This window comes from Natrix helvetica (genome assembly GCF_964273705.1).
Source record: "Natrix helvetica genome assembly, chromosome: 1".
Classification (NCBI taxonomy): Eukaryota; Metazoa; Chordata; class Lepidosauria; order Squamata; family Natricidae; genus Natrix; species Natrix helvetica.
This window is the reverse complement of record NC_138548.1, coordinates 256,053,111-256,074,616: the sequence shown is the minus strand read 5'-3', so window position 1 is coordinate 256,074,616 and position 21,506 is coordinate 256,053,111. Positions and strand designations below refer to the sequence as shown.

At 39.4% G+C, this 21,506-nt stretch overlaps 1 protein-coding gene across 1 annotated transcript; it reads left to right on the top strand.

Annotated features, from left to right (window-relative positions):
- Positions 1–2,643: 2,643 nt before the first annotated feature.
- LOC309397773 (TBC1 domain family member 24-like) lies at positions 2,644–21,233 on the top strand (the record flags this gene model as incomplete). The annotated part of the gene is made up of 7 exons (XM_081964104.1): positions 2,644–2,731; positions 3,889–4,921; positions 6,952–7,110; positions 12,706–12,769; positions 15,023–15,118; positions 17,044–17,308; positions 20,623–21,233. The coding sequence occupies 7 exons, from the start codon at positions 2,644–2,646 to the stop codon at positions 20,766–20,768; spliced, it is 1,851 nt and encodes a 616-aa protein (XP_081820230.1). The 3' UTR covers positions 20,769–21,233.
- Between the last annotated feature and the right edge of the window lie 273 nt (positions 21,234–21,506).

The following is a 21,506-nucleotide window of genomic DNA, read 5'->3' as shown; positions in this document are numbered from 1 at the left end:
TATTTTATAATGATTGCTTTAATTATAAATATCTAATTTCAAATATGCACTTTCTACTCCTCTACACCGCAGGAAGTTTGGCTTTCAGCCAAGTCATAGTTTTCTGATTTCTTTCTTTCTTTCTTTTTTCCGTGATTCTAATCTGATACTCTGTTTTCTCCGCCAGCTGGACAATGTTATTCTCTTGAAAGCTGATGGATATTACTTTACAGGATTCAAAATAGATAGCCAGCTATCAGGAACACTGGCACAACCGCCATAATAAGTTCATCAACAAGTCCTATACATTCAGTGCAAAGTTATCAAACCTGAACAAATACTTGTTATTTGCTCATCTTTTCCTCTTTACCCTCCCCCCCCCAAATTTTTTTTCCTCACTACCACCCCCCCCAAGCCAGGCGCTGTGTTTGTATAGCTGACACTAATAGCTCTGTACTGGCATTTCTATTTTGGTAGTTTTCCTCCTCTGCAGTACAACAGTAATGTAACAATGCTATAAATTGCTAAAGCACAGGTGTTAACTGAATACTAAACATTTGCATCACTTCATGGGTAGATTTTATGAAGAACTCTGGGAAAACAGTTCTGAACTCTTAGCAAATGGAAAGTAACAAGACCAAACCCTTGTTTACAAAAAAGAATGCCAGCCCCAGGGCCTTGCAAATTACCGCCCCGAGTCCCTTCGGGGAGAGGGGGCGGTCTATAAATCCTGAAAAATAAATAAAATAAATAAACTAATATTGCATTCACAAACTTTTAGTTTCACCTTTAAGTAGTGTGCAGTATCTTGTCAACTGTGTTTTCAACTTCTTTTACAGATGGAAAGAATTAGTGTTACCCGATTATTACAAACAACATGTACTGTTTTGGGTATACTGTATTTTCCTTTCCATATCTATCAGGTCACGTATCCAATATTAGAGACTGACATGAAACAATATACATTTGAGGGGCAACCAGGCCTGAGGAGAGGGGAGTGCAACCAGTACATTGTTCCTAGGCCCATGGAGCTCAAAGTGGGGCCATGAAGGGCAACTTTTAAAAAAATTCCCCTTCATTTCCCCTTTAAAATTTCCAAAATGGGGTGCAGGAGGGTATCCCCCCCCCCATGCCCCGTTTTGGGCCTAGTAGGGTCCCTGCAGTACAGTTATGACATTATTGATTTAGGTGTCCATGTGTAGGTGAGGAGGCCCATATTAGTCTTGTTCCAGCATTTAATAATCCCCTCGGCGGCCCTGAGGGCAACACACTTCCAAAAATAGTGCAAAAGGCAAGCACATCTACTGTATATGCCACTGATGGTGGATACACTGGTTGTGTTCTAGCTGTACTTCAAGAAAATCAAGATAAAGTACAAAATGGCCCAGACTGAGTAGAATCTATGGCCCCATTTTTAATAATAAAAGACTGGGGAAAAAATCCATGACATAAAATAAAATATTTACTGCACCATAAGAGACAGCCATTGTTCCTGTATATTTTGAGAAAGGGAGATTGGGTCATAAAAGCTAAAGAAATCCAAGACTATTTGAAAAGCTGAAATGGAAAACCATAGATTTGCATATCTCCTCTCCTATTATACCAAATTTCCTCTTCCCCCCAACAAATCAAAAAGTAAGGTTACTTAGAGATGAAAACTAATGTGATCAACACTACCTATGTTCATTATATTTATAAGATTTAGTCGAATTTCCATCTGATATTTTCTATTGCAAGAAGCCCCAAACTCTATCTCAAGGACTCAACAGTTACTTTTGGATATTTTGTCCCACATTCAGAGTAGAGGACATCGTATATCTTGGCTCAAGACAGGGTCATCATCTGCCTGCCTGCCTGCCTGGCTGCTCCCAGATCCTGAGTGTTCCTAGGAGAAATGAAAAAGATTAGCCTGGCTTGCTTGATTTCCCCAATGCTTCAAATATCTTTTATGAAGCCTGTCTCTGGAACTTGGATATCGCATTATCAGGGTCGGCTTTCAAGATAGGCCAAATCAGGAAAACAACTCCAAAAGTCCATGTTTATTGAGATTGGCTGTAGCAACAGAATCCTCAAAGCCTGACTGCATTTTCCCTCCCTTCCGTCTATACCCCAGGGAGCCAGTCTGAGACTCTTCCTAATATTTTGCTTCTTTCTTAGATCTGAAGAATATTTTTACAGGTTGTTGTAACCATGTCTGCATAGTTTCTCCAAAAATGTCACTGTGGTGGTTGATTCTTTCATGGGAACAGTCCATTCCCATTGCTATTTGCTGTACATTAAAGAGAGGATTTTATTTAACTATTTATTTACTTTAAAGATTTGTATGGTCATGCCTCTTTAAAGGCAACCCTGGATAGCTTACAACAATAATAAAACTACAGAAAACTACATGAAAACCTTAGCAATATAAAACCATTCAACAACCATGCCAATCTCCACCCCAGTGTCTGGTCTTGAGCCAGGTTTTGACAGCCTTCTGGAAGGCTAAAAGGGTGGGAGCTTGCCGTATTGCGCTAGAGGATATTCCATAATGGGGTAGTCACAGAAAAGGAACGCATGGCAACACTTTAGAGAAAGGACATAGTACAACGTATCTACCCTATCCACTCTGGTACAACAAGCAATACTCCCAGGAAGAAGCAGTCCCACAAATAACTTGATCTCATGCCATGTAGCACTTTGAAGGTGATAACCAATATCTTGAATTGCATCCAGAAGGTATCTGGGAGCCAGGGAGGATCACACTTCGGAAGTACAGCATGGGCAAACTTGGAGGAGCCTAGCCCTATTCACACTGATATATTCTGGACCAGTGTTAGTTACCTGGTGATCTTCAAGGGAAGCCCCATGTAAAGCACTTCCCAGGAGATCCTGATTTCAAATTCAGAATGAGTTTAAACTCCTTGCCAATGTTACTTAAAGGATCCGGCAACATATGCAGGAGGTTACAGATTTTCTTAGATGTTCCATTCCCAGATATCCCTCTCCCTCCTTCCCCTTTCTTTCTGCTGACACTGTCTCATCTTTTTTCTCCTTCTCTGTGCCTAGCACACTTTGTTCTTTTCCCACAACTCAAAGAAAACAATATTCCATGGCTCTTTTCTTTCATGTCTTTGACTTTTAAAAGAATTTGGGCACTGCAGAGTGAAGTTACAGCACCGTTGTTTCTCTAGAGAGCATCTGAGGGAGTAGGCAGGGAGAAAGAGGAAGAAGAAATGGGAGGGACAAAGGACTGATGCAAAAAGATACAAGGACTTGCAAAGTGGGAAGACTTTGGGTTACGTGCAGTCCTAATAGCATTAATTGTTTCCTACTAGATAATATAGCTATAAAATAATTCCCTACCTCCTGTTGCCTTCACTCTCTGTCAGGAACTTGTGCTTGTGCCTGTCCTTGTAGTGTCTGAATGTCTGCAGTGCTCCGAACAGTTCAGAGTTATGTTACAGTGAACTGTTTCACTGTAATCTAAAATGTTTGTGCCTGGAAAGCTTCATCTTCTGAAGCATCTTGAGAATCTAGTGAATACACAGGTATTTGCTATGTTGACTGACGCCATATCAAGATAAGAAAATACTCTTTTATAGCTATTTTGAGAAATATATAATGATTACTCATTAGATAAGTAAATTCCTTTTAAAAAAAACATTGCGTCGTATTTAGTATTTAACCCTACCGCAGTGTAAATCTTCCATTGCCCTACCCTTCAATTCCTAACATTGATAAGACCAACTGCCTATTGAATGAAATGGAAGCTTAAGCACAAATGGTAAATGGCTGTTTATCAATTTAAGTGCTACTTGTTCAAAAGTTGGAGAAAAACAACAATGCTGGTCCCCCTTGTCAAGAAGCATTAAGCAGGCTGTCAAATATTAGATAAATTGCACTGAACATAATGTCTTTATTCTACAGAGACAGTTAATCCAATTAAAGAACCTGTGCAAATCATTGCCAAGGCTGGGGCATGGGATAGTAATTCAGCTTCCTACCTAGGCTGCAGTGTATTTGTGGATCAGAGCAAAATCCCCAAACTGAATGATCATCAGGACTCTCACGAACAGTTCCTTGGCAAGTCTAGGAAAGAGCTGAAGAAGCTAGCAAGGGAAGGATGTTGGGCTGGAAGCCATACCCTGAGAGCCAAGGCTTACCAGCACATTATCCAAGATATACCATGCCGGCTAATGACCCCTGATGCCTTCGTCTACCGAGATGTGGCCAGCAAGTTATTTGGAAACCAGAGTGAAAGTTTCGATCCCTTGCCTGAATTCCTGTCAGGAAGCATCATGCCCGAATACTGCCTCACTCCAGAAGGGATAACGGTTTTGAAGAAAATACTTATCTGCATTTCCAGTCTCTACCCTGAGATTACTTACTGTCCTTTGCTCCCAGCTGTGACTGCTCTGCTGCTCCATTACAGCCAAGACGAGGCCCAATGCTTTGAGATTACTTGCCGACTCCTCTACTCCAAGGCTCCCCACACCACCTACATAGACCAGTCCTTCCTGGCTCACGAGGCCTCCTGTATGACCTTAAGGGACTTAGCCAATAAGCACTGCCCAGCAGCGCATCAACTGATAGCAAGCTCGTCAGACATCTTTGAGGTGTACTCTGAGTGGTTGGTGTGGCTCTTTGATGATCTTCCCTTTAATTATGTCATTCGCATCTTTGATGTGTATCTCTTGGAGGGGCAAAAAGTCCTTTACCGCATTGCTCTGGCACTGCTGAAGCAATACCGTCTCTTCATGACCTCAAGAGGACAAGAGGTGGTTGACATCAAGGGAAGCTTGCAGGCTTTCCTGTGGGACATTCAGGAATACTTGGCGGCTGACAAGCTTTTAGAGAAAGCATTTGGCATCCGGCTTTTTTCCCGCAAAGAAATCTGGCTTCTTCAAATGGCTAACCGGAAGGCTCTGGTGGATAAAGGAGTAACAATGGTGCATCACAGGTATAAGAACTTTGTTTACTATATTTTGGGGCATGTCATAACATTTCCAGTTACAAGATGCTAGACAATACAACTCTAAATGACTGCAGAACCGACCTATTAGAATAACCCATGCAGAGTATTTTCTGCCCATCCTATCAATCACAGTAAAATATGCCTTCACCCGCAGAGAGATTCTAGACCATAACTGCCATAATCTGTCTGCTCTAAGCACTGGAAGTTTATAGAACTCATAATATATATTGGATAATCCTGCCAGTAGATAGTACTGGTTAGGTATACATGCACCTTTTTTAAAAAAAAAAATCATAAACAAATTTGAGCTATGTTAGATTTATACCAGCTTTGAAAAAGGTGTAGAAATAAGCATAAGAATACATCAGTAATAGCCCTGAAAGCAAATTGGTTTAAATCTCCATGTGTTTTAACAATCTACCATTGGGATCTACCATTTACTGTATGGTTTAAGCCTTGCTGTGTTTTATATTTCTCTGAGATATATCAGAATTTAAGAGTAGGATTTTGTTTTAGCCAAACTTCATTGCTCAGTCTGATTAGCACTAGCCCTTAGATTTATATAACGTTTCATAGAGTAGATATTTACAGCCCTCTTTAAGTGGTTTACAAAGTTAGCATATTGCCCCCAATCTGGGTCCTCATTTCACCCACCTCGGAAGAATGGAAGGCTGAGTCAACCTTGAGCCTGGTGAGATTCGATCTGCCAAACTGCTGGCAGCCAGTGATCAGCAGAAGTAGCCTGCAGTACTGCACTCTGTCCACTGTGCCACCACGGCTCTTCAATGATAAAACATGGTCTTCCAAAGCCCATTCCTGACAGCAGATATTTTCCCAAAAGAACATATAGAACTAATATCAAAGTCAGACTCCAAGGCTTCAGAATCTGCCCCACACAAAGCTTGAATGTTGCTTCCAAAATCTCTCCAGTAGTTGCAATTGAATAATCAACCTAACTGTATTTAGTTAATAACTGGCAGAATAATATTTAAAAATTCCCTCTAAGCTAAAACTAGCCATACTCTGAGTACCCACTGATGAACCAATTACCAATAATAACATTCTTAGCCTGTTTTCTGATTTTATTCTGATTTTATTTCTGATATGTTTTATTTTGAATATTGGTTTGTGAGTGCACTAAATTCTACTTAACTGATGAGTTTGTTCTTGTCCTGCCCCACTTTTCTCCTGGTCTTGTCCCCATTTTGGAATATGGCTGCCAGCATGCCATTAATGGGAAAGTGGCCTGAAATAATTGGAGAAGGCACCAACATTATAGAGGACTCCATATGCCTTTTAGGTTGCTGTTTTCTCTTTTGAGTGGGATACAAATGCATGGGCAGTTTCCCAAGATAAATGAAATGGACATTTCTATTAGTAATATTGGCAAGATGTGCCATGCTTAAAATCATATCTAATATCAGATTCAGCATCAAATCCTGAAACCTAAAGACACTGAAGTTCTGTAAAGTAAACTTAGTTTCAGAGCTGGGAACAATAGATTGTCTAAGGAAGGTTGTCTAGTTTATACATGTATTGTAGGATATATGTCTCTGTGTTAAAATAATCTTTCTTTGTTTTTTTCTTGGAAAAGTCCAGTTGCCTTTTGAAAAAGCATCTTTGGCATAACCATAACCTGGATGACTGAGTATCTCCATAAACATTAAATAGCGAGCAACTATCTTTTTAAGGGAATTCTAATTTGAAGAGTAAAGGATATCTTATGCTTCACCCAAAGTATAAAATTCTATCCTGAAGGAACATGTAGATGTAAATGTAAAAAGAATAAGGAAAGCTAAGTACCAGCAGATCACATGACGATCCTTGCTCTAAAATAAGTCCCAGAGTTTATGTCCATTGCGTGTCCTGTACTATTGCAATTCCAGGATGCAATATAATCAGCAGCTGTTCCTGCTTGATAATTGTTTGCAAAGAGTGCCCTCTCTATCCTAAAAGTCAATCTCTTTGAAATTATAGTTTGATTACAGCCTCTCATTTCTTTTCCCACTGCACAGACAACCATTCCACCTCATTGTGAATGCGCATAATTTTAGTTCCACCATTGTTAAAGCTCAAGAAATGCGCATTGTGTGGTCCTGGATCCCAGAACGATTTTCTTTATACCCACCTGTTCTTTTATTCTCAACTTCTGAAAACGGATACAGTTTGCAAAGGTAAGGGCCATATTTTCAAAGTATTAACCAAAATATGACACTTAGTAAGGCACATATAAATAAAGTGAACAGAGCTATAAAAGTTTACACCAATTAAAGAATTAGGAGAAGAAACTGAATAGAACATTAGAAACAAGAGCATTGCATTTTTACAAAGTGATAGCTTTGGCCTTACAAAGATTATAAAATTCCCACATTCCAAGTTGCCAACATCAAAGAAACTATATTAAAGCTTAGTTTAGTATTCTAATGTGGTCAGTATACTGATGTGCTTTAAAAAAAGTTGCCTTAAACAATGTTTATTCATACAGTCCATTTAAGTGCTTATGATACTGACACTACAATTGGTTATGGCATAGCTGAGCATTCCACATAATTACCTAAGGACGAGTACAGTGTTCACAATGAATGGACACGGCATTTCTAGACCTTCACAAAACAAAGCACTTGAGAAGCTTACTACAATATATGTATGTATGTATGTATGTATGTATGTATGTATGTATGTATGTATGTATGTATTTGTGTTACATACCTATTTCCCTGGCTCAACTGATAAGGAACAGAGCCCGTGGCTTAGTGGCTAAAACTCCTGCCTAAGATATATACAGCCCGGGTTCAAATCCCAGTAAGGGTATGGCTAGCTGATGAGAGCTAATTAGCTCGAAATAGATCTATCCTAGTCTCCCTTTATTTATTTATCAGTACAAATATCTCACACACACACACACACACACACACACACACACACACATATATATATATATATATATAAGACTGAGCAAACATTCAGAATAAGAACTATGGTTTATGCACCTTCCTTAAGCTCAAATGAGGGCTAAGGATCCTGTAAGATTTAAAGGCCACCCACTTTTGCTGCTGACACAAGTATTTGAGAGTTCTTGATCTTTTCTTGGCAAGATCTTGGATTCTGGCATAGCTGAAAAACTGGAAATTGGGAGAGTATCTCAATCCAATCTTTTAGGTACAAAAGCACCTAAAAGGAAAAGGATGCCAAGGTGACTAATTCCTTATACTTGGGAGTTCCTAGTGTAGTTTGTTGGACCTCTAAGCATGCTAATTAAGGCTGCTTAGTGCTTCAGGATTAATAGCAATAGCCCTTACCACTTCACAGTACTTTACAGCCCTCTCTAAGTGGTTTACAGAGTCAGCATATTGCCTCCAACATCTGGAACCTCATTTTACGCACCTAGGAAGGATGGAAGGCTGAGTCAACCTTAAGCCTGGTGAGATTTGAACTGCTAAATTGCAGCCAACCAGCAGTCAGCAGAAGTAGCCTGTAGTATTGCACTCTAACCAGTGCGCCACCACAGCACAACCTTCAGAAAGTGCTTCAGAGCATGCAGGTGCATGAATACAATATTAGCCTGCAGCATTTTAGAATATTGTCCACCCACCCCCAACAATCTTGTGATGATTTAAAGGTTTTGCAGGGAGGTACTATATTCACACTCCCTTGAGTTCCAAATCATTTTACAAAGATAACATCCGAAGTGCTGCACAGCCTTTGTGCCTATCCCATCTCTGTTCACTAAACAAATAATAGGCTCTTGTGGGCTCAGTGTGGGCTATGAAACCTCCAAGCAATTCCTAATTTGGATATTTGCTCATCAGAAGCAATTTCCAAGTAGAGTGCTCAGACAGTAGCATAGGTAAATTTCTCTGGAAATGTACCCTTTGGCAGAAGATGCAATTAGAAAGCTGCCACTGAAATCAGTATCTCATTGCTTTCTTTTGAATGATCCTAATCAGCACATATTCAGGACAAATAGCGGCCGGGGGGGGGGGACACACCAGAGAAAATGAAGGGGTAGAATCTTTAAAATTTCATGTACTTTGGAACTTTCAAGTTTAAAAAATATAACATGAGAAGACACATGAGAAGGAGGGGGTTGTGAGGTTGTGTTTTTTAAAGAAAAAAAACAAGTAATACTAAGATTTATCACAACCAGATCTTCAGGTATTAGGCGTTCTTCAGAAACTATTTATTTAACAGTTTTACTTTTCTCCAATTATAAATTCTCCCAGAATCAGGGGTGGACTGTTGGGGTTTTGCAGGGGTTCGGGAGAACCTCTAGGTAAGATTCTGTGCAGTTTGGAGAACCCCCAAATCCTGCTCCTGGCTGGCCCACCCACCCAGCCCCACCCCTCCCAGGAGTCCCCACGCAGCCCATATTGGATGCAGGTAAGTACAGGGTGTGCACAGAGGCTCAGGGAGGGCGAAAAATGGGCCTACCGGAGCCTGGGGAGGCCATTTTCGCTCTCCCGGAGGCTTGAGAAAAACCTCACCCACCATGGCGACCCCCACACAGCAACCAGGCAGAGAACTCCTTGCTAAAAATTTTGAAGCCCACCCCTGCCCAGAGTGACATACATAAGCTTAGTAAAATCAAAATAGCCTATAATTTCAGTTTTCAGATCTAGAGCAGATCTGTCTAAGAGGGAGAGAGAAAGAAAAGAGGAACAGAAGAATCAAATCAAGGCCACACTTCTTAAACCAGCATATTCTTGCTATGATTAGTTTCAAATTGAAATACTCAGGAAACAGCAATGTCAGATAAGGGCAGGAAGGAGCTGATGGAACAGATCTCTCCTCAGAGCTTGTAGAATAAATTTCTTTCTTTAGCCTGATAGGAGGGACCTTTCCTATGCTTAGATTCTTATTAAGTAATACTTCAATCAAAGAAATTTAACTAAAGAAACCCCTTTGAGGCAAACTCCACAAAGCAGCTCCTCACTTTTAGGCATATATTGGACCCGAGAAGCCATGAGGAAATAGCCTTTTTCCTGATGTTCAGCAATCTTCTGCAAAAGCGAATCTCCACCAGAGTGAAGTAGCTCACCCTGACTGCTCTTGATTGCTGATATCAAGTCAAAAACTCTTGCTTCTTCACAAGAAACCACTGACTTGAAACAAATCATTCCAGAGATCATAATAGAGGATGGCTCCATAGAGTGAAATGGTGCTGTTTTACATTGGCCTACCTCTTATTCTGCCATTCAGAAAGGAGCCTGCTGGGAAGAGGGCAGAAGCCATTGAATAAATTGACATTAGCAGTGCTTTGGAGGTGGCTGAGGGCCTGGTAATGTTGGAAGATCCATTTATATGTGATTAATGTTTTGGACTCCCCCAATGCCAGGCTCCTAGGATCTTCTCTATAGTTCATATAACCAACTAGCCATTTAATCATGGGGGGGGGGGTTTGCCTTCAGCTGTATTCTAGCCATTTTCCTGTAAGTATTTTCAAAATAGAAGGGAAATATTTAGAACTCCATGTACATTGGGAAAGTACGTCAATAACCAATTGTAAATAAAAACAGCTTTAGTATATGTTGGGACAGGTGTGAAAACCTCATACCCTCTCAAAAGATGAATGTGACTAGATATCCTTAATAGTGTGAACATTACAGCTTGGAGCATCTAACAGCTAAGGTGCACCTACGTTGAAAGTATCACTCTTTGTACAACTACAATTAAACTGTCTGATGCCAAACACAGGAATCTGTGTCAGGATCTTGCACATGCCATAGAGATTATACCTTCCAAATGTCTGCTTTGCAGTTACTACACAACGTGGAAATTATCTCCTTATTGTTTATACTATAGATGTACTTAATGCGATTTTGAATTCTTTTTGTAATATTTTGTTGCTTTTTCCCCCTTTTTTGAAGTTGCTCATAACTTGGTTGAATTGGGTGACCACATAAAAGTTTTAAATAAAGAAAGAAATATTGGTTAGACTGAAGGGATGTTTTGGCTTTTCCTTTATGGATTTAACAAAACAATGACATGTTGGCAGTCATTACCAGCTGCTATTCCTCCAGGCATTTTAGGCAGTCATGTCAAACACAAAAATCAATAGGTGCTCAAACAAACCTCTATGGAAACTTCCAAAAGGGGAAAGAAGGTTTTATACAGATAATCCTCATTTGCAGTTATGTTTGTGATGAAAAAGTAACATCACGATGGTGCAGTGGTTAGAGTGCAGTACTACAGGCTACTTCTGCTGACTGCCAGCTGACTGCAATTTGGTAGTTCAAATCTCACCAGGCTAAAGGTTGACTCAGCCTTCCATCCTTCCGAGGTGGGTAAAATGAGGACCCAAATTGCTGGGGGCAATATGCTGACTCTGTAAACCGCTTAGAGAGGGCTGTAAAGCACTGTGAAGCAGTGTATAAGCCTAAGTGCTATTGCTATTTATGACCAGTCCTCAGAAGTATAACCATGCAGACCTGTAAGGCAAAGAAAGCTTAAGTAACATCATAAGAATAGTCACAGTTTCATTTAAGTGACACCTTCATTTAACAACTGACTTGCTGTACCCAGTTGTGATCACTAAAATGCATATAAAGCATCATGAGGCTTTATTCAAGAGCAGACGATGCCGTAGGAGGTGTGCAGGGGAAGAGGCAGGAACTCTGCTGCTATCCTAAAAAAGGAGACAGAAATGAAGAAAAAGGGGTGCTTAACTCTAGTATTAATAAGGCTTTAAGATAAATGAAAGGATCAGCATTGCTTCTCAATATCTCAGCACCTTCACATTCAATTTAGTGTCTTTCGGGGTCAACCTCTGGGATAGACAGGACTAGAAAATCAGCTCCATAGGAAGACTAAAACTATACTTTGTTGAGATTGGCTATAATAGCAGAATCTTGTAAATCTGAGTATTCTGCACCTACCCTCTTTCTTATACTCCAGTGAATTAGGGAGATATCTGCCTGAGTCACTTCCAAATATTATCTTGTTTCCCAGGACTTAAATAATGTCCCAGCCCCTTTGTCTAAGGTTCTTGCATATTTTCCTGCCCCTTTCTCCCGATCCTTTAAATCATTGCTCTGAGAATTCCACAAGGAGTTTAAAAACAGTAGAATGGCATATTTAGAAAATATATAGAAAAAAATATAGATTGTTATTAAGAGTTTTACATAAAAACTATGTCAAGTAAAGAGGGAGGGGGGAGGTGCAGAAACAAAAGGTAAAAAGAAATAGGAAGAAGCTTCTGATATTCTTTGCAACAAATATAAATAAAAAAGATAATTAGAAAATTATCTCTTGCTCAATGATTACAAAAAAGCTCACTTTTTTCTATTATCAAGGTTTTTTTTCCTAATCATCAAAATCACAGGTCACAAGATTCCCCCCCCCCCCCCATCCATACAAAAAGTATTTAAGGAGTTTTCAATCAGCCTTAAATGTAAGTATTGGTTTTTTTCCTCTGATCAAAGAAGTTAATTTAGCAATCTCTGCAATTTCCATCATCTTCATCACCCATTCCTAATGGTTATGGAAGATTTACAGCAGAAAATTATCTGCATAAAAATGGAATTCGTTCTACTGAATACACATTCCATAAGTACATGTTCCTGTGACAATGTAAAACAAGTGAGGTAACTTGATAACTTCTATTTCAGAGTCTGTCTGGTTTCATCTTTCTTCCTCCAGGCTTATTAATAAAATACTAAGGATAACATGCTCCACTGTTCAAGCCATCTTCATCTCAATGCCATCAAGGAATTGCTTTCCCAGCTATTAGCAGGGGACTCATTTCATCCCATTTCTTTTGCTACCTACAGGTTTTATTCCTGCTGTGAAGGCTATGAGCCAACTTTACTGTTGTTAAAAAACACACTGGGAGAAGTAAGTGATTTAGTTCTGAATATCTCAAAAATTCTGGGGTAGTGGGATCTTCCATCTGTGGAATAAAACAGAACCCATCCAAAGCCATATGCAGCAAGTGTATTCTGGGCTAAAAACAAAATTCTGTGCTTAAAATATTAGCATGCATTCATTTACTTCTATCTAAAAATGATGCCCAACTCTCTCAAAAGTCTGCATGTTAAATCTTTTTTTTATTTTTTATTTATTAAACAAAAAAACCACACACAAAAACATTCTTCCTTACATCTTCCAGAAGGCATGTCGATTGGTTACAAATAAATTTCGTGCGTTACTACAATCATTCTTTATACTTCATTCATATTGAATTGTACATTTTAAATCAAAAATCTTTATACCATCAATATACCATCATTCTCATTTAACTATGCCTGTTAAATCTTATTACATCAGGATTTTCAAATAATGCTGACGATGGAGGTAAGTAGATTTCTGAGAGCCTAATGGAGGTTGGTGGAAAGACAAGGACTAGAGAAAAGATAGGGGGCTTTATAAAACAACCACAAAGTTTTCACATAGAACTGTTTATTGTTGTTCCAAAAATAAAACATATTGATTGTCAAAACAAAAAATGTGTGTGTGTGGGGGGGGGGGGGATACCATTTAATCAATACGAACAAGTGAATGAATATGTTCCTATCAGAGACATTTTCAAAGGTAATAATTTCTACATTGAATATCTATTTCCTGCCCAATGAGGAGGAAGGAAAAGCATTCCAAGAGTTGTTTTGCCAAGTTTGCCACCAACTGTGAATGCCAACTGCTCAAAAGGAAATTGCAGGCAATTCTTATATGACATATATTTCTTTTTGCTCACAGCTTTATAGGGAGAGGTGTACATCTCAGTCTCAAATGCACACTTAGAAGCACTAACACCTGGACAGGTTTTAAGTTGCTTCCAGTCCTAAATTTAAAGGATGAACATCATGCTTGGCTATTAAGAATAGAGTGTTTCAGATAAAAAGCCTCATCTCTGAACATTCTCTCCAGTGAGCATTGCCTGACATCCTCTTAGATTGCCATGGTGGCGAATATCTATAGCTCGGGTATGGGATGAGGGTGGAAGTTCTTTCGCTAAGCTTCTGGATTGGTTTCTAAATGTTTCATTGCCAGGCTAGGTAATATATTCCGTGGAGTTTAGGGGATGTCAGTGTCTGTGTTTTTCTATTTTTAAAGACTTCATGTGGTCAGTAGGTCTTGTGATGGGGAGGTCACATCAGGTGAGGGTTCCATCCATTGTTCCTTGTCTGGACTTCAGGTGCTTTGGATAATAGGTTGACCCCCTTCTCTCTCTGTGACAGCCCCTCAAATATTGGAACACTGCTATCATGTCACCCCTGGTCCTTCTCTTCACTAGACTAGACATGCCCAGTTCCTGCAACCGTTCTTCATATGTTTTAGCCTCCAGTGCCCTAATCATCTTTGTTGCTCTTCTCTGCACTCTTTCTAGAATCTCAACATCATTTTTATAGTGTGGTGACCAAAACTGGATGCAGCATTCTATGCGTGGTCTCACTAAGGCTTTATAGAGTCGTATTAGTACATCACATGATCTTGATTCAATCCCTCTGTGGATTGAATGTCTTGTGGTGGGTCCAATATGGGTCGCATCAAGTGAGAGTCTTCATCTCTGCAGAAGATGTTACCCAGCCTATTAATGAAACATTTGGAAACCAACCCACAAGTTTGGAGAACGAACCTCCACCTTCATCCTCTTGGATGCCAGAGAAAGATCTGATTTTGGTTTGCGAGAATTTCCACCTCCAGTGTTATTTTGTGCTTCTATCTTCAACCACTTGAGTATTTCTAACCTTTGATTATGTTTTTTACTGATTGCTTTTTAGCCTTTGTTACTTGGAATTGTACGTATTCTTTTACTATGTTAGTCACACTAGAAGCACAAATTACTTATGAGGCTTAAAATTTCAGTGGATTAACTTACTCAAAACTGCTCCCCTAAACCTGTATACATCAAAAGGGGATACTGTAGCCCCGTCCCTAATGTTCTGCTCCAGGGTGCCCTCATAAAGTAATAGGAAGATCATAATCACATGTTTTTAACTACATCTTCACATTGCTTGGTAACCCCGTCTTTTCACTGGATGTTTTGAATACCATAAGATTTTAAGTGGTCTTCTGTTATCTTTCATTTTCTTAAGTGTTCTTGATTATCAGGAAACCTTATGCATTTGTTCACATCTTACTCCCATTCAGGTATGTGGAGCATTTCTTTCCTCTGACTGGAATGAAAGAAAAAAACGGGGAGGAACAACAAGCTTCTTTGGAACAGGAGAATGCTTTATTTTTACAGTAAGTTTAATTTATTTCTGTAGCAATAGCATGTAGACTTGTACATTGCCCCATAGTGCTTCACTGCACTCTCAAAGTTGTTTATACAGTCAGCATATGGCCCCAAACAGTCTGGGTACTGATTTTGTTGATCACAGCAGGATGGAAGGCTGAGTCAAGCTCAAGCCCCATCAGGATCAAACTCCAGGCTGCGGGCAGAGTTTGCCTGCAATACTGCATTGTAACCACTGCCCCACCAGGACTCCATGGAGGAGAATATATTGGTTTATAAGTAATTTCTTTCAGTTTCTTTTATGCATTGGTCAGTCTGATCCAAATCTAACCCTCAGTATAACCCTCCAACCTAAGGTATGATGAAAATTAGAAAATAGAGTTCATATGTATTTTGGGGCTTCACATGAATCCTACAAAGAATGAAAACTGTTGCGTTGTTCCAAAATAAAACTATGTCCCTGAATGCCTTCCTAAAAGATGTGAGCCCTCCCCACAACATTACTTCATTGGATGTTTTTCTACAGTCACTTCCAGTGAAGTGCACCACGTTACGTTATGTATCTTCCCCTACAAACATAGAAATTGCCAGGCCCATTCCATTAACTGCTAATCTAGTTGATTCTCCTGAATCCATAATACCTGATAATTTTTCCTTCTCACAACATACTAATGTTCCAACTTTGAAACAGATAACCAGCTTAAGCCAAAATATAAATATAAAGCATAAAGGGGGGAGTCATTTTTTTGGGGGGGGTCTGATCTTGCTCTCTTCTTTCTGGGAAAAGGTCCCCTTCACTCGACCTAAAGAGCCACTCTCTGCCTACGTCTCAATCTGTTGCGTGAAGTGGCCAGAGCTTAACAAAATAAGAGAACAATATTTTTGAATGGTGTTTTCAGCAGCAAGGACAATAGGGGATGTGACAGTGACGGAAGGTTGGAATTTTTGGATAAAATAAAATGGGTTACTTTATATATTTGATAATTCCAAATCACGCCATAGCATGCCATCAACAAGTGGATGTGTAACATCAGGGACTTAAGTGCAGCCTGTGTATCTCTGCTTTAAAGCTTCCTATCCCTACAGAGTCCTTGCCAAATGTACCAAATAGTCACAATTAGGATATCTGTTAGAGTTTTTCTTAATCTGGTACAGATCATAAGCAGACAGTCTGAATTTGTTTTTGTTTTTTCTCTACAAAAACTGCTTTATTATTCATAATTAAACTCCTATTCTTTACTTGTAACCTTAATGCTAATTGTATGCTTGCTTCTAGTTTCCCACATTTCTGAATCTACAGGCTTCCCATTACTAAAAATTTATAGTAATGAGATGATTTTGTCCTAATTTATACTCTTTATCTCTAAGTTCTACCTCAATGTTCCTACTTCTATGTTTGTAACACTAGGTCTCCTTGTCTTAACTATTTCTTTAAACATTTTCTTTTTCCCCTGTCTTCAGCTCTTGTAGCCAGCCCGAGTCCTTTGCATGTAAAAACCCTTTTCTCTCCATAGATTTTGTTACGGGCTTTTCTCTCCCCCAGCTCTTACAGTCTTTCTGAACCTGGTTTGTAATCATGCTTGGGTTTATAGACACTGATCAGCCTTCTGTCCTTCTCTGTCTCTTAGCTGATCTTGCAGGGCCAAGAATGATAGTTTTCTTTAGCTTGAAGACCACTGTTTTGTCTTAGAGGCTTCTCTTTCCCACTTTTCTGATGTCTTTGGGGTTTGATTTCTTTTTAGCTAGTGTACCCTTGTTGGGTTTTGGTTCTGACTCCAGAAATCTTCTCTAATTAAGGAGAAGATAGGGCTGTTTTAACTCTCCTTCCCAGGCTACACCAAAACTCTGGATTCATAGAGGGAAAAGAAATGCCTATTTATTCTGGGTGGTGAATTCCAAAATATCCCTGACTGATATTATCTTTTCTTAAAAGGTACATCCTAAAATGGAGCGGTATGAATGGGTCTTCATCAAGAAGCCAGAACAAGCGAAAGCTCTACCTTGTCCCCAACACCAGCGTTCTCCATCTCCCTTTTCTTTGGGGAGGCACAGAACAACCAGCTCAAATCATCTTACTGTACCAAAGTTAGAAAGAATTCAATACCGTCTCTCTCCCTTCCTGGCAATTAGACACTTCAACTTGCCTTCCAAAACAGCCTCCATGTTTATGTCTGGAAGCCAGGAAGGCATCGTCATAGGTAATTATGCAAATAAACATCATGGATAATCTGTAGAGCACTACACACATTTCCCCAGATCAAATTTTGGTGCTGCTTATTTAGCATATAAATTCAACCACAGCTGAGCTGGGATGATCAACACCTACATATATTTTGGGGTAGAAAAAGGACATAAAGGAGAAGGTCACTATGGTAAAAGGTTATGATGAACTTTTGGCAAGGTTTTTTCTACCAAAGCATATGAAAGAGAAACGTTCATATGGAACCCGTTAAATCATCATCATCATTATGACCATCATCATAATCATCATCTCAACATACTAAAAAGTGGGACTTTCAATAAAATCCTTTGTTCCAGGAGTATTGCTATGTTTTCTCCCCCTTCCCATTTTCTCTTTTCTTTCTTCCTTAATCTGTCACTTTCAAATCCACCTGTCTCTGCGCATTTGCTCTTGACTACTTTTCTCACTCCTCCACAACATCTCACATGCTTGGCCTTGTTTCTTCCTTCTAGTTCCTAGCTCTTGCTTCCACCTACTCCCCTTCATCTAGTGTTGAACCAGCATGTCTGCCTCAAAATCTAAACATAGCTAATGTTGTGAGTTGCTTGGCTGACTTCTGGTTATTTTAAATACTTCTACTTTTTTTTTCTCCTGCTCTCATCTTACTCTTTGCTTATAAATTTGCCAGCAGACTCTACCTGAATTCAGCATTAGAGGAAGTGAAAGAAAATTAATACCTTTTCTATAAATGAGAGCAATACAAATGTTCTCTGGGGCATGAATGCAAAGCCTATCTCTCGTCGTGGCTCCTGCTTCAGAGGAAATCAGGCAAGCTATTGTTGTTGGTTTTTTTGTTAGGTGCTTGGTGATTTCTTATTAGCTGGAACTCCCACCTTACTCCTTGTCTCACCTTGCAGAACTTAATATTCTCTTTCTTGGCAAATGACAATGTGCCACCATGCTTTACCTGCTCTCTTCTGAAGTTTCACTAAATGCTGGCTTGGCCGCACTGCTTCTTGTTCAACAGACTGCCTGTTTTCCTGGCTGTGAAAAGTAACTGTGGGAAGGGAGTAGCTAAGAAGGAGATGATTCTAGATGGAGAGAGCACTGGTCAGTTCAAGGAGAGGAAGGTGAAACACTTGCTGAGGACCACAGGGTGGCATGAAATTGCTGCTTACGGTAGAGTCAGCATAAACCTCATGAAAGAGGTTTATCTCAAGCCACATTCAATTTGAATTTTCAAATAGAAAAGAAGTTGAGAAACACAATTCAGTGAGAATTAACGAAGTTCAGTCTTTTCTGTAAGAAGTGGATTGTTTAGAGTGAAAACTGAAGCTGCTAGCCAGTATATAACACTGAGATCTGATTATATCAGCAGAAAAGATCAGGGCCCATCAATTATTTTATGAGTTCATTTCATTAATTGGTTCTAGCTTTTAAAGTTCCAAATGCCCCTGGACCTGGCTAATTACAGGGCAACCGGCTCAGTTCTCTGCAGAACAGGCTTGAAAAATGTTGGTGTTCACAGGGGCATCTCATCATATTGCAATGCCTCTAAATTTTTTTCGTATGACATATTAACTCACAATATTACTTAGTTAGCTTTGATGAATTTGCCCAGTTGTAATTTTTTTATGAATACTGCCCCTAATTGTGAAAGATATCTTTATCTCTTGAGTTTTTAAATTAATTTTAAGCCATTTTTAAAAACTTGGCTTTATGGTTTGTACATTGTTTTACAATTTTCAGACAATTATACAAGTTGTGTCATTTTTATTTATTTTTATTTGTTGGTAAGTTCTTCACACAGAAAGATGGTACTTAAATAGCTATAGACAATTACGGATATATAAGAGGAAAGGGATTGATTTTTTTTTTCCGTTAAGGATTTTAATTAGTTGAAATCCTTAACCAAAGCATGATGATGTTATTCACTGATATCAGGCAAACGTAAGAAATAGAAGGCAACACACACACACACACACACACACACACAAAACTACCTAGTATGGATGGAATAATAAACCTTGGTGGCTTATATTCACCAAAAAGACTATTATGTACCTTGCAGAATAAGCCCTGATCTAAACAAGAATTTTGTGCTCATTGATGATGTAGTACTGGTGGTTATTGATCAGCTTGTTCTGCAGTACATACATCCAGAGAATACTGTACTGGGGTGGGTTCCTGCCAGTTCTAACCTCTTCTATAGAAGAGGTTCCACAAATCTACAGTGCCACTTAGAACCGGTTCCAGCTCGCTCCCTCCGCCCATCCTCACATCATCAAGATGAAGAGCGAGAGGAGGAATTCTGGGAGTTGAAGTCCACAGGTCTTAAGGCTGTCAAGTTTGAACACCCCTGGGTTTTTTTTTCTAAAGGGTTAGGGGTGGAAGGATCTTGTAACTTGACAGCTTTAAGACTTGCGTGCTTCAAATGCCAGAGTTTCTGAGCCAACATTTTGGTTGCTAAGCAAGAGCGTTGTTAATTGAGTTTCCCCAAATTTTACAAGCTCGCCACGCCCACCCAGTCACATGGTTGGCAAGCCACTCCCACCTAGTCATATGGCCAGCAAGCCACTCCCACAAAGGAGGCCACACCTACAAAAGAGGTTCTAAAAATTTTGAAACCCACCACTGTACTGTACTGTTCATGACAGCCACAATACATGACTATATTAGCAAAGATAGAACATAGAACATAAAGCAATAGAGTTGGAAGGGACATTGGAGGTCTTCTAGTCCAATCCCTTGCTCGAGCAGGAAACCCTATATCATTTCAGATAAATCGTTCTCCAGTCTTTTTTTTTTTTTTTTTTGAAAGCCTTCAGTGATGGAGCACCTACAACTTCTGAAGGCAAATTATTTGCTCTCACTGTTCGGAAATTTCTCCTTAATTCTAGGTTGCTTCTCTCCTGGTTAGTTTTCAACCATTGTTTCGTGTCTTGTCATTTGATGCTTTGGAAAATAATTTGACCCCCTCATCATTGTAAGAGCCCCTCAAATATTGTAAGAGTGCTATCATGTCGTCGTCCCCCAGTCCTTCTTTTCACTAGACTAGACATACCTATCTGTCTAGTCTAATTTATACCATTTATATCTAAAATTGCCATTTTTAGACATTTTTATGTATCTATAAAGTCATCATTTTCATGACGATATAAAAACTGTACCATGTCTAGTATAACAACACACCCATCTTCAGTTCAAGTCAATAACTGTTTAGATGCAAGTAACAGGGAAAGAGACCAGGGGCAATATCTAAAAACTCTGTTCCATAAGGTGGTGAAAAACATTTCTTAACCAATCATGTTGATTTTTTTTCCCCCTTAGGGGGAGGCGGAGGCCAGGCCCTGTATGTTGATGCTAATCTGAATCATGGAAGAACAGAACACTGCGAAACATTTGACAACCCACCTCTCTGCCAACAAAACTTCCAGGTCCAGCTACTGGAAGTTTGGGGATTTCAAAACCGTTGAGTTTCCTTTTCCTCCATATGATGGACATTTTTCATTAAGATGCCTCTCCAAAGCACTGCATGTCATCAGATGATGACTGAGAGATGGACATCTAAGCAGCAGGATTAGATGTTTAAATATTTTGGGTAGTTGCCCGTTAATACAGTCTTTTTTGGCCAGAATCTCTGGAGCATAACCAAGTACATATTGGATGATTTACATTTAGGTATAACTGTTCTGCTTGGACAGGATTAATTTTGAAAGGATTAATTTTGAAAAAAAAAAGTATGGAATTCCCACTGATCGTATGCCTGCTTATTCTGCTCATTAGATGAAATGTATGAAGCCAGAGATTATCCAAGAATGTTAATATATAGTTCGAATGTGCAGAAAAGGTCCTATGTGAGAATTAAAGAAGAGCTGAAGTCAGGTATTAAATTGGCCGAACAGTACCAAGGTATTCAGGTAGTCCTCAACTTATGACCACAATTGAGCCAAAATGTATGTTGCTAAGTAAAAAAATTGTTAAATGAGTTTTGCCCCATTTTGCAACTTTTCTTGCCACATTTGTTAAGTGAATCACTGCAGTTGCTAAATCAGGAACACAGTTGTTAAGTGAATCTGGTTTCCCCATTGACTTTGCTTGTCAGAAGGTTGCAAAAGGTGATTACATGACCCCTGCAACCATCGTAACTGTGAGTCATTTCTCAAGCATCCAAATGTAAACCATGTGACCATGGGGATGCTGCAACGGTCATA